General features: G+C 43.9%; 1 protein-coding gene across 3 annotated transcripts in view; it reads left to right on the top strand.

Moving 5' to 3' along the window:
- fsd1l (fibronectin type III and SPRY domain containing 1-like) overlaps positions 1 to 13619 on the top strand; it is a 75082-nt gene extending 61463 nt beyond the window's left edge. For 2 of the 3 annotated variants that reach the window (XM_067983337.1, XM_067983336.1), the window contains 3 exons: positions 1277 to 1528; positions 5666 to 5754; positions 9895 to 13619. In XM_067983337.1, coding sequence (XP_067839438.1) covers positions 1277 to 1528; positions 5666 to 5754; positions 9895 to 10017 — 464 coding nt within the window. In that variant the 3' untranslated portion in view covers positions 10018 to 13619. The remainder of the gene's footprint in view (positions 1 to 1276; positions 1529 to 5665; positions 5755 to 9894) is intronic. The other variant, XM_067983338.1, reaches the window with a different exon arrangement.
- The last annotated feature ends 595 nt before the right edge of the window (positions 13620 to 14214 follow it).

Raw genomic sequence — 14214 nt, 5'->3', positions numbered from 1 at the left:
TTTAAATCAAAGTTAAATGTTATAGTTTTAGGAATGGGGACTTTGAATTTTTGAAGAAAAATGTAATTGACACTGTTTTGAAGTATGGTGCTTTTTCTAAACTCTGATGAGAAATAATCGTAATCTAATTTGTAGAATTATTTTCCTCTGATATCCAATTTGTCTTGAATGTGAATCCGTAAGGTTTTAATTTATTTCCCTTTAACTTCTTAAGGATAATGGTGAATGAGGTTGATGTGTTACGATGAAGCTAGCTTGATTCTGCCAGAGGACTGTATAAACCTTTTTGTTTTAGAGATAACTAAGTTTGAAAGAGTTGGGGATATTGGAGACATGTCTGAAACCAAACTGCGAAAGTTTTGACTTATCTATCACTTATCTCCAGCTCCATGTTGGTAAAACTGAGGCCATTCTGTTAGCTCCTTTCCCAGGTTAAGCACAATGGTGCAACCTTACAAGCAGTCCATCTCCAAAACCACCGCCACCTTTGTAACATTGCCCGCTTATGTCCCTACTTCATCCATGCCTTGTAACCTTTTATAATGCATTTATAAAGCAACAACAACAACTTGCATTTATATAGTGCCTTTAATGTAGTAAAACTTCCCAGGGCACTTCACAGGAGTGTTATCAAACAAAAATTGACACTGAGATATTAGGACAGGTGACTAAAAGCTTGGTCGTAGAAGTAGGTTTTAAGGAGTGTCTTAAAGGAGAGGAAGGTGGAGAGGTTTAGGGAGGGAATTCCAGAGCTTAGGGCCTCAGCAGCTGAACACATGGCCATCAATGGTAGAGCAATTAAGATCGGGGATGCACAGAATTGGAGGAGCGCATAGATCTCTGAGGGTCGTAGGGCTAGAGGAGGTTAAAGATAGGGAGGGGTGAGGCCATGGAGGGATTAGAAAACAAGGATGAGAATTTTTAAATCTTGATGTTGCCGGACTGGGAGCTGATGTAGATCAGCGAGCACGGGGTGATGGGTGTACGAGACTTGGTGCGAGTTAGGATACGGGCAGCAGAGTTTTGGATGAGCTCAAGTTTATGGAGGATGGGAGGTCGGCCAGGAGAGCATTGGAATAGTCAAGCAGTTATTGCATACATTCAAACGGCATAGGTGAGTGGATGAGGTCTCTGCCCCGCGTCCACATTGGTAAAAGGCCTTAAGGTGTTTCATTGTGTGAAAGATGCTATAAAAATGCAAGTTGTTTAAATGTTTTGTTAAACTCTAAGAATCAGCTGAGGTTTATTCACAGCTATGCTTGTACTTTTTTCACAGGAGACACAGTGATCGAAAGTGGGCAGCATTACTGGGAAGTCAAGTCTCAAAAAGACTGTAAATCCTATAGTATAGGTGTGTCCTACAGAAATCTAGGAAAATTTGATCAGCTGGGGAAGACTGTTACGTCATGGTGTATTCACATTAACAACTGGCTGCAGGCGTCCTTTGCTGCTAAACATAATAACAAAGCCAAAAGCATGGACGCTCAGGTTCCAGACAAAATAGGCGTATACTGCGACTATGATGGAGGTAGTTTTCTTGTAAATAGACATTATCAAAGCTTTATATCCTCTAACAAAACAATATAGCCATTTATATTTATAGTAATTTTTCCATCAGAACTAATAACTACTTTGCTCTCTGCCAGATGGCTATTCTAATGGCTTTGATATCAACTGAAAAAGTTGGTGAGGTCCAAGCCTTGGCCAGCCACAGTTTTTGACAGGGGTACAGAGCAGTTCTGAGATCTTTGTTTATCCTTGATATAGTTCTGAGCATCATCGATCTTGAAATTACTGTCACTGTTTTGCCTAAATCAATACACCTCTGACATACATTTTAGGCTCGGTCCATACTCTATAAATAATCTGTTCACTTTATAGTCGTGAGGTTTGTGTAAATTGAAACTGTCTAGATTATCAATCTGTAAACCAAGACTAGCAAAGTAGCTTTGTTGAATTAATGTTTCCTTCTAAAATGATATATGGTAACAATTATTATTGAGTGGTTGATCCACCTGGCCAGATCTGTGCCCACACCTTAAGTCAGTTTGACTTGGTCAATATTTTTGGGGCTTATCAGCCAAAGAAAGATATGGGGTCCGATTTTAGCACCGGGTTTCGGGTGCGTTCTCCGCAGGGGGGCCTCGAAAATCCCGATATCCAGGTGCGTGACCGGATCGCGCCTCGATCCCGCCCACTTCCGGGTTCCGCGCTGACGTGCGGGGGTGCGTGCGCAGCCCCCGCTGGTGGGAATCCCGCAGGCAATTAAAGCCAGCGGGATGCCACTTGAGTGTATTTACTTTGCTTGTTCAGGTCATTAAATGACCTGATTCAGCTGTCTTATTAGGAAATGTGGGATTTTACCTTCAACTCAGACTGTTTCACATACTGGGGGAAACAGTCTCACTCCAAACGGACGTGTTGCAGCCAGCAGCTTGTGGCAGCTGCCAAGGTGCACTCCACAAGGGGGTGGAGACCCTTCATCAACGCAGGAGGCCACTCCGTCACATAGGGCAACGCCTGCCCTCCACAACCCCCCTCCAAGCAAGAAGATACACCGACGTGGAACCGCAGCCCCAGTGCGAGGATACACCTACCTAACGTGCACAACCCCTCAGACCAACGCCTGCCAGATGGGGGCCGCTTCGACATCCTCGGGGGACGAACAGCATCACCAACCTCGCAGTCCACGCCGTCCGCCTCAGCGACGTGGAGCCCCCCAACACGGTGCTGTGCCACACCCACCTGCACAGCAGGAGGGAGGGCAACCGCAGAGAGAGATGCGTCGCAGGAGGCACTACCCTCCGCACAGGGTCTACAGACCGAGGCTCAGCTTCATGGACCTCTCCGAGGAGCAGTGCATACGGAGGCTCAGAGTCACTCGCCAGGTAGTCGCCGACATCTGCAACCTCCTTAATGACGAGCTGCTCCCGGATGGACCAAGCAGCATCTTCCTACCCGTCGCCGTCAAAGTCACCACTGCCCTCAACTTCTTCGCCTCCGGATCCTTCCAGGGTGCCACCGGGGACATCACCGGGGTCTGTCAGTCCTCCGCACACAAGTGCATAAGGCAGGTCACCGATGGGTTGTTCCACAGGGCCTCGCACTACATCAACTTCGCCATGGACGAGCGCAGCCAGATGGAGAGGGCGGTTGGATTCCATGCTATGGCTGGCTTCCCACGGGTGCAGGGTGTAATCAACTGCACCCACATCGCCATACGGGTACCTCCGCATGAGCCAGGGCTGTTCATCAACAAGAAGGGGTATCACTCCATGAACGCCCAGCTCATTTGTGACCACCGCCAGAGATTCCCACACGTGTGCGCCAGATACCCTGGCAGCTGCCACGATGCCTTCATCCTCGGAGTCCACCGTCCCACCCCTCTTCCACGCACCCAACACCGGCAACGGCTGGCTCCTCGGCGACAAGGGATATCCCCTGCGCACGTGGCTTATGACACCTCTGAGGAACCCCATTACCGAGCCGCAGCGTCGATATAACGACAGCCACATTGCTACCAGGTCTACAATTGAGCAGGCTATAAGGCTGCTCAAGATGCGCTTCAGGTGCCTTGATCGTTCCGGGGGGGGCGCTCCAATACACGCCACTCCGAGTGGGACGAATTATAGTTGTCTGCTGTGCCCTGCACAACATGGCACTACAGAGAGGGGTGCCGCTGGAGGAGGCCCCATGCACACCCGCCACCCACATTGAGGACGACAATGAGGAGGAGGAACGACCCATGGCCCGAACACCGGCTCACCTGCATGCTCGTCAGGCCAGGGAGGCACTCATATGCCAACGGTTCTCCTAACATCACACTGTGTGAGGCGTTCACATGTCATAACGTGCACAGACGAGGGTCCATACAGGCTCCCTCCACAGAAGAGTGGTGCCTGTACACCTGCACCCACTGTATTATGCCCAATGGGTGGGACAGGGTGGTCGTCGTCATGATGAGGCGCACGGAAGGGACATATTGCACAAGCTGCAGAATTATGGACCAGAGGTGGCAGCATTGGTGAGAAAAAGTGAGTTTATTTTGTGTTGCCATTCAAAGACTGGAAATAAAAATATAACAAATAGACAAACACCCTAGTGCAATCCCTGTGTGCTCACGGAACTTTGGGTTTTCGTTTCCTGGTACCCCTACGTGGTGCTACCCCTGTGGCTCCAGCAGAGGTGGCGACAGGTTGCTTCTGTTCGTGCCCTTACCTGGTAGATGCTTTGGGCCGACGCCCCCTGGGTTTCGGTGCCCGTGAGGGCACCTCCACAGCCTTCCAGGCTGCAACCAGGGACATCCCCGGTGTCTCTGTCGTCTGCGCAGATGAGCCCTACAAATACACCTACACCCACTCTGCAGTGACACACTGGGTGGCATCAGTGGTGGGTCCTCATGGGGATACCCAGGAGCAGGCATTATTGCACAAACCGGACAGGATTCGCGAAGACATGGCAGTAGTGGAGCCAATATAATGTGTGATGTGAGTTGTTCTTTAATTCAATAGAAGTATGAACCATGACAAACCCTCAAACACCCTTGTGCATCCCCTTCATGCTCACGACACGTTTGCCTTACGCTGCCTACTGCACATAATGTGATGCATGCCCTGTGGCTGCAGCACAGGTGGTGGCAGGTTGAGTGAGGCTGGCCGTGAGAGAGATGCACGAGAGGGTGAGTATGGGATAAAGCCATGAGATTGTATGAGGATTGGGTTGCGTGGTACTGGCGGGGTGAGTACTCGCGAGGTGAGTAGGTGCAGGTGAGATGAGGTTTGAGTGGGTATGAGGGGTCATGTGACAGAGTAGTGTTGGCAGTGCCGAAGGAGATGTGGGGTGGGGGCAGTGTTGTGGCAGGCAGAGTGTAGGGGAAAGACTAAGTGTACTCACTGTGGCTGACCTACTGAGGTCATTGGTGCGTCTCCTGCACTGTATGCAGATGGGCGATATGTTGGTGGCGCAGCTGGCCCCCTCTGCCACCTTGAGCCAGGCCTTCTTGGTGGCAGAGGCAGGCCGCTTCCTCCCGGCCGCCGGGGAGAAGATCCTTGTCCTCCCCCCCCCCCCCCCCCCTCCCTCCTCCTCACCCCATCTAATGATACCTGGGGTGAGGCATCATTATACTGGGAGCAGCCTTCTCCCTGGGCTGCTCCATGCTGTAATTTTTTCAGTTTGTGGCAGCATCTGTCAGTGGAGGACTGCCCCTTTTAAATAGAGCGCCTCCAGCTGACAGATCTTACTGCGCATGCGCAGCCCGCCCGACGCGCTGATCAGCAGCGCGGAACCCGGAGGAGCAGGTAAGTGGCTCCAATTAGTGGGTTGCCTGCTACGATCGCGCGGGAAACCCACTAATTTCACCGGGCGCGCTGGCCTACCCCCCCGGGAACCCACACCCCTGGTAAAATCGGGCCCATGCAATTTAACATAAACTTGGAGGGGTGTTGGGTCTGGATCACTGACTGACTGTTTCTTTCCTCCCCGTAAAATGCAAGGAGTTTTGGTTGGACTTCCGTAGGTAATATATGCACAGACTAGTTGTGGAAGTTCTCTTATATTTGAGTTTATTTGATTGTCTGATGCATCTTAAAAGGACCTTATGCTTGACTCTTAGATATAAAAAATGGAAATGTTCACTTGTAAATTTGCATTTCACTTTTATTTGTAGGTCACATTTCCTTTTATAATGCAGATACAAAACAGTTATTACATACTTTCAAGACCAAGTTTACTCAACCAGTAGTTCCAGCCTTCATGGTAAGTGATTAACAGGCACTATATTCTAGGACAACTTTGGGGAAGGATTTGTAAACTAACTATTGTAGCTCTGAGAACCTGATATCTAGTGATGGAACAGCTCTAATTGCATTGGCCATTTATACAAATAAAGGAAAGTTATTAAAACTAGTGTGTGAAAATAAGACCGCTTTTAATCTTAAAATACAAAATAAACTAAAGCAGACTGAATGATTGAGGCAAGTCAGATCGAGTGTATTATTGCATGTTTATTGGAAGCTTGTCATGAGGAATGTAGTACAAAAATATTTTAAGAATTTTACAAATGAACTGAGCAGCTTTTCTTTGCCTTTTAGTTAAATGATTCTGCCTAAAGTAAAAAAAAATCTCCTATAAATTCTTTGGGCTTTTATAATGAGCTGTATTCGTATGGGTCAAACTTGTGCTAATTGCAGGTTTTAGGAAATGTTCCATTATGTCACGGAGCGGATGCAGGGCATTCTGGAGGGGGGAGGGTGAACAGCCAGTAGTCGTGGTCCATATTGGTACCAACGACATAGGTAAAAAAAGGGATGAGGTCCTGCAAGATGAATTTAAGGAGTTAGGAGATAAATTAAAAAGCAGGACTTCAAAGGTAGTGATCTCCAGGATTACTACCGGTGCCACGTGCTAGTGAGTATAGGAACAGGAGAATAGACAGGATGAATGCGTAGCTGCAGGGATGGTGTAGGAGGGAGGGATTTAGATTCCTGGGACATTGGGACCGGTTCTGGGGAAGGTGGGACCTGTACAAGCGTGACGGGTTACACCCGAGCAGGACTGGGACAAATGTCCTCACGGGGGTGTTTGCTAGTGCTGTTGGGGAAGGTTTAAACTAGAGTGGCAGGGGGATGGGAACCTGAGCGGGGAGTCAGAAGGGAATAAAGTTGAGAGCAGCAAGAGAGGGGAAGACCCAGGGGAAATCTACAATACAAATAGTACAAACAGTTGTTCAAGAACAAGTGAAAGGGAAAAGCATAGAGCAGCGGAAAGAAAGTGTACTTTAGGCATGACAGATAAAATGAAAACTAGAAGGCGTAAGGCGATTAACCCAGCATCAAAGCTGTGGCAGGGGGTTGGGAACCTGAGCAGGGAGACAGAGGAAAGCGTATCAGGAAGGGACAGAAGGTATGGAGTAAAAGGTAAAGTGTTAAAAAAGGAAAAAGCAGGAACTAAGTGTCACAAAACATATTTGAAAGTTCTTTATCTGAATGCACGTAGCATTCGTAACAAAATGGACGAGTTAATGGCACAAATAACGACGTATGGGTATGATCTTGTGGCCATTACAGAAACATGGCTGCAGGGTGACAACGACTGGGAATTAAATATGCCAGGGTATTTAACAATCAGGAAGGACAGGCAGGAAGGAAGGGGAGGTGGGGTGGCTATGTTAATAAACAAAGGAATCACTAATACAGAGAAAAGATATTGGGACAAAGGATCAGGATAATGAAACAGTTTGGGTAGAGATAAGGAATAATAAGGGGCAAAAAACACTCGTGGGCGTAGTATATAGGCCTCCTAATAGTTGCAACTCTGCTGGAAGAAGTATTAATCAGGAAATAGTCGGGGCATGTAATAAGGGAACAGCTATAATTATGGGGAATTTTAACTATCATATTAACTGGACAAATCAATTGGGCAGGGCAGCCTTGAGGAAGAGTTTATTGATTGTATTAGGGATGGATTTCTTGAGCAGTATGTAACTGAACCAACAAGGGGGCAAGCAACCTTGGACCTGGTCCTGTGTAATGAGCCAGGATTAATTAATAATGTCCTAGTTAAGGATCCCCTTGGAATGAGTGACCATAACATGGTTACATTCCATATCCAATTAGAGGGTGAGAAGGTTGGTTCTTAAACAAGCGTACTGAGCTTGAATAAAGGAGACTATGATGGTATGAGAGCGGAATTGATTTAAAGTGGACTGGGAAAATAGATTAAAGGGTAGGACGGTACATGAGCAGTGGTGTTCATTTAAGGAGTTATTTTACAACTTTCAAAAAATATATATTCCACTGAGGAAAAAAGGGTGTAAAAGAAATGACAGCCATTCGTGGCTAAGTAAAGAAATTAAGGATAGTATCCAACTAAAAACAAGGTAGCCAAACTTAGTGGGAGGATAGAAGATTGGGAAGTCTTCAAAAGACAGCAAAAAGTAACTAAAGGATTGATTAAGAAAGGGAAGATAGATTATGAAAATAAATTAGCAAAAAATATAAAAACAGATAGCAAGAGTTTCTACAGTTATATAAAAAGAAAAAGGGTGGCTAAGGCAAACGTAGGTCCTTTAGAGGATGAGACTGGGAAATTAATGGTGGAAAACATGGAGATGGCAAAAATGCTGAACAAATATTTTGTTTCAGTCTTTACGGTAGAGGACACTAAGAATATCCCAACACTGGACAAACAGGGGGCTCTGGGGGGGAGGAGCTAAATACGATTAAAATCACTAAGGAATTGGTACTCAGTAAATTAATGGGACTCCAGGCGGATAAATCCCCTGGACCTGATGGCTTACATCCTAGGGTCTTGAGGGAAGTGGCAGTAGGGATTGTGGATGCTTTGGTAATAATTTTCCAAAATTCTCTGGACTCGGCAAAGGTCCCGGCAGATTGGAAAACTGCCAATGTAACACCCTTATTTAAAAAGGGTAGTAGGCAGAAGGCTGGAAATTATAGACCAGTTAGCTTAACATCTGTGGTGGGTAAAATTTTGGAGTCTATTATTAAGGAGACAGTAGCAGAACATTTGGATAAACATAATTTAATAGGACAAAGTCAACATGGCTTTACAAAGGGGAAGTCATGTCTGACAAATTTGCTTGAGTTCTTTGAGGATATAACGTACAGGGTGGATAAAGGGGAACCAGTGGACGTAGTGTATTTGGACTTCCAGAAGGCATTCGACAAGGTGCCACATAAAAGATTATTGCTCAAGATAAAGAATCACTGGATTGGGGGTAATATTCTGGCATGGGTGGAGGATTGGTTATCTAACAGGAAGCAGAGAGTTGGGATAAATGGTACATTCTCGGACTGGCAACCTGTAGCCAGTGGTGTTCTGCAGGGGTCGGTGCTGGGTCCTCAACTCTTTACAATCTATATTAACGATTTGGAGGAGGGGGCCGAGTGTAACATATCAAAGTTTGCAGATGATACAAAGATGGGAGGGAAAGTGGAGAGTGAGGAGGACATAAAAAACCTACAAGGGGATATAGACAGGCTGGGTGAGTGGGCAGAGATTTGGCAGATGCAATACAATATTGGAAAATGTGAGGTTATATACTATGGCAGGAAAAATCGGAGAGCAAGTTATTATCTTAATGGCGAGCAACTGGAAAGTACTGCAGTACAAAGGGATCTGGGGTCCTAGTGCAAGAAAATCAAAAAGCTAGTTTGCAGGTGCAGCAGGTGATCAAGAAGGCCAACGGAATGTTGGCTTTTATTGCTAGGGGGATAGAATATAAAAACAGGGAGGTATTGCTGCAGTTATATACGGTATTGGTGAGACCGCACCTGGAATACTGCATACAGTTTTGGTGTCCATACTTAAGAAAAGACATACTTGCTCTCGAGGCAGTACAAAGAAGGTTCACTCGGTTAATCCCGGGGATGAGGGGGCAGACATATGAGGAGAGGTTGAGTAGATTGGGACTCTACTCATTGGAGTTCAGAAGAATGAGAGGTGATCTTATTGAAACATATAAGATTGTGAAGGGGCTTGATTGGGTGGATGGGGTAAGGATGTTCCCAAGGATGGGTGAAACTAGAACTAGGGGGCATAATCTTAGAATAAGGGGCTGCTCTTTCAAAACTGAGATGAGGAGAAACTTCTTCACTCAGAGGTTAGTAGGTCTGTGGAATTTGCTGCCCCAGGAAGCTGTGGAAGCTACATCATTAAATAAATTTAAAACAGAAATCGACAATTTCCTAGAAGTAAAGGGAATTAGGGGTTACGGGGAGCATTGGACATGAATTTAGATTTGAGGTTAGGATCAGATCAGCCATGATCTTATTGAATGGCGGAGCAGGCTCGAGGGGCCGATTGGCCTACTCCTGCTCCTATTTCTTATGTTCTTATGTTCTTATTTTGATTGACATGTCCCTCCCCTTGCAGGTCTGGTGTGGTGGCCTAAACGTATACACGGGACTCCAAGTACCGAGTGCTATAAAATCCTTCCAGAAGGGTGATGGCGGATTGGGTGGCTCTGCAAACAGTTTAATTGGTCTTGCTCAATAATCGTTTGCGTGAGACTAACCTACTTAGAGTGATGTGATTTTAATTTCTCACTGGAAATCTGTGTCGTATAAGGAATGGAAGCGTGGATAATATGGACCAATCCCACTCTTCGGTTTTCCTTTCACACCCAGTTACAGCAAACATTTTCAGCATGTAATATACAAGCAAAGTGCTGTATCGTAACTCAGGGTTACATCCGTAGTCGGCCATGTCTTGATCTGTGTTCATGAACTTCAAAAACATACATTCACGTGTAGTGTACACACACTACTTCAGGGTTTTATCCTCCGTGCACATTCTGTACCCATGCCATTATTTCTTTAGCTGGAAGGAACATGTAAAATTCACAAAAGGATCTAAGTTAATTGTGGCTTGGCCTACAGAACTGACCTCCTAGAGATAAAGTGGAGGGTACATCATTCCTTCTATAGGGTGGGATAGTTCAGCTGGAGTGCCAGGGAACTAATGAAGCCTATTGGATTGGAATGTTTGATAATGGAACTGACGGCCATGATTGCACCAGTATGAAGATAAACACCAGAGCATGATGTTTAAACTTCCCTTTAGTGTGTACATGATATTGTAAAGCTGCCCTTTTTAATGTAACATGATGAGTTGTATACGAAGGGAATACAGAACTACAGAATGAGTATAGATATTATAGGAGTAATTGTTAGTGAGCACTTCCATATTTAAGCTAAGGGAATCAGTTAAACGCTACTCTGCTCAGTAGAGGTGCTCCATTAAAGCTAGCACAATGCATGTGTCCAGCACCACAACAGTTAACTTTCCAGACACACTCAATTCAGAGATGGGCTTTGCCACTAGGACAGCAAATATAATTCCTCTTGTGTACTTCACGAGCCATTTTAACTAGCACTGAGATTTGGTGACCCTTTATAAGTGGCTGACAGTAAATTTGAAGTTCAGAATGTGCATATCACTTATTAGAATGTATTGATGCTGTTGTTAAAGATGGAATGACACAATTGACCTGACTGGGCTGAAAAAAATTAACTGTAGCCATCTCCACCGTGCACAGAGTGAACGCTCTCTTATTCTAATATTAGTGCCTATGAAGTCCTGGCTTGCATTTGGTTTTCTAAACAGTATGTCAGCAACATGAGTATCCTGTAAAAAGTCTTGACTGACATCATCTAATGAATAAATTTGGGAGCTTTTAATCTTGTTGCCCATTTGTTCAATGTTTAAGTTGAGACCTAAACTACTCGTAGCTTGCTTTGTATCACATGACCGTCTCTACTCCCAAATTCAAAGGCTGCTTTTATGTGATGTGACTGAATTTAACCCTAATTTTAAATTCAAGCCAGGCCTCCGATTTATCAGCCAGTATTGTAATGATATTGTCAGTACGGTTTCTGCAACTTGATTCTCTAATACCATACACCTCACTTTTTAAACTATTCCCAGACTACATTGTACTTAAGGACTCCTTGACATCACCTCCAATCCAGTCTGTCAAACCTGTTGGTTCTCCTGCTGGAACTGGTGAGTTTGAAAACATTAGTGCATCTAAGGGCAAAGTGTGACTGGTCATAAATAAATTGTCACATCACATCTCTGCAATCCCAGCTTGTATTTTTAATCAAACAACATGCTAATCAATATCGAAAGTGAATATCATTTCAAATAGTTGTACACACTTTAGGACTGTCACTTGTTTCTTTCTGTTCCCGTTTCCTGCTCTCTACTAATGCTTAGGTATTTTTATTAGAGTTTGATTTGTTTACTAATAAACCTACATTGCTATATTTTGTAATGGTTCTAATACTCAAGATTTGTTTTTACTAGATTACCTAGAACAACTTTAACTAGTGAATACCATTCAAGTTAATAATGGGGGTGAGATATTGGAGGAATCATTCACTAGAGCTATCGGCTGGGAAATGGTTGCACGTTCATTGGTACTGGAAGGTGAATAGTTCAGCACTAAAACAAGTATTCACTAGAAAGTCTGTGTGCTGTAATTTGAGTTAATATGAACAAGGTGCTGTCAGTCAGTACTGTGACTTCAGACTTAGTTTCTGTTTATGAGCCATAGGATATCAAACTGAGGACTTCCAAACTGTCAAAATGGACCTGCAAAATCCTTGAATCACAATACAGTGATTTTCTATGGATGTTTAAAAGGAGGATGCTCCATAAATGTCTTGCATTAAACTCATTGTCTTTAACAACAAGACAGGTGTAATCCAATTAAACAGTACAAAATATTAATTAAGTAATCCTGTAGGGTGGATTAAAGAAGTTTACAGGTGCAGGATTTGACTACCTTTGATTAGCAAGTGCTTATCTTTTCTGTGTAAACCACTGTCAAATACTGGGATCTACTGCAGCCTACTTATTTAGTTTTCATTATATTGTTTAATATCTTTGCATTTATTGTGCATGACTTCATTGTGAAGTATATCCCTTGTATAACAATGTACTAATGGTCTCCAATATATTATCACCTAGGACCTGAGCAATAGTCATTGTTCTAGTGCAACAAAACATGATTTTATTTCCTTTTTGGAATTTCTGCATTGGAAGATCCTGAACAAAAAACAGCTTCTCTCAGCTATGTATTTACCTGTTGTGGCAATTGCAATATGACTTATGTAAGATATTTAGTGGGAGAAATGTATACTCTCTCTCTCAAAAGTAAATGTCAAGTTTGCTGCAACAAAACCTTCATGTGTTTTGAACTATGTGCTGCTGCATTTTTGAGAAATGCAGCAAGTAACTTTGCATTATTTCACTGCACCGGGAAGGGGCTTGTGCTTGTGGTTGTGGTGTCTGTTCTCCCTGCAGTAAGTCCTTGGTAGAAGCCACCTATTCATAGCTGAAATGAGCTCTGTAACACTACACAAGTGAACCATAATTGTGCTGTCTGCACAGTTACAGAGCATAAACGAGCAACACAGATGTTGTCCTGTTCAGAATGCACTGCAAAAATAAACCCCATTTTCTCTGTCCCACGTTTTCCCCAGCCTGCTCCCTCCCCACTCCTCAGACCAGTCAAACAATGCAGAGTTACAAGCGCATGGTTTAGTTCTTGTTGAGTAAACTATTGACTTTTTGTTCTTGTTTTAAATAAGAGGCTTTCCCTTTTTAATATGATGGTTGTACTTGTTGCCAAGCAGAATATTCACTAACCCCAAGACTGTAAACTATTGAAGATAGCCTGTGCTATAGATCTTTGCTATGCAGTTTCAACTGTAGTTGAACTTACTCAGGGTTAGAGAAATTACCAAATATACAGCAAAAAAACTGATCATGCCATCTACACAATAAAACCTGCTTTGAAAACAGTTGTCTTTAACAATTGTTTACATTTACTTATTTATAATTTAAGCAAATTGGTGATGATAAAGGAGACCATATACTCTTGGGGGTAATAGCCAGGCACTCTAGTTACAAATCTTCTGTTTATTTCTAAGTCAATTTCAGAGGAGTGGGCACACTGGAGTGATAAGGTGAGGGGATCCCATTGCACGCTACATAACATTACTTTTAGCAAGATTTGGAAATTAAGTGTAGGTATTTGTAGATTGTAGTCCAGTCCTGTAATAGACTAATAAAAGGCTTCTACTAAATAACAGATCATTTCTTATTTTGGATGTGGTATCAATACAAGCACTGAGTTCACAAATACTTAGGTTTTCAATTTCAACACTTATGAATTTATGCTTTTGCCTTGGTCTTGGTATAGTAGTGCTAGTCACTACCGTAAATGTTCTGAAACGCTAATGTCTAGGGCTGTGCCTGTACTGCCCAATATCCAACTATGTGATATGGTTATCCGAGGGTGTAACATTGGTGTTCCCTTGTGATCTGAATTAGATATTCACGCTTCTTGTACGTGTCTCCACATACCTCCAGTCTTTTTGGAAGCAGATTGAATAAACCTTTCTACCTCCCCCTCTTTTTAAGATGTTCCTTAAAAATCACCTCTTTCAAGCTTTAGGTCACCTCTTCCAATATCTCCTTAGGCTTGACATCCATTTTATTTTATTATGCCTCACTGAAGTAACTTAGGATGTTTTTCTACATTAAAGGCACTGTATAAATGCAAGTTTCTCTTTGCCAACCTGACTGATTCTGCAACTTTTACTGCATCTGATTGCTTGTGTGTGTGTCTCTTTTCTTGACTCCCCCTGTTGATAACCTAAGTGGAGGGCCTCTCGCAGCCAA

Source organism: Heptranchias perlo, chromosome 4, assembly GCF_035084215.1.
Source record: "Heptranchias perlo isolate sHepPer1 chromosome 4, sHepPer1.hap1, whole genome shotgun sequence".
Lineage (NCBI taxonomy): Eukaryota > Metazoa > Chordata > Chondrichthyes > Hexanchiformes > Hexanchidae > Heptranchias > Heptranchias perlo.
The sequence above is the reverse complement of the archived record's forward strand: the minus strand, read 5'-3'. Positions and strand labels throughout refer to the sequence as shown.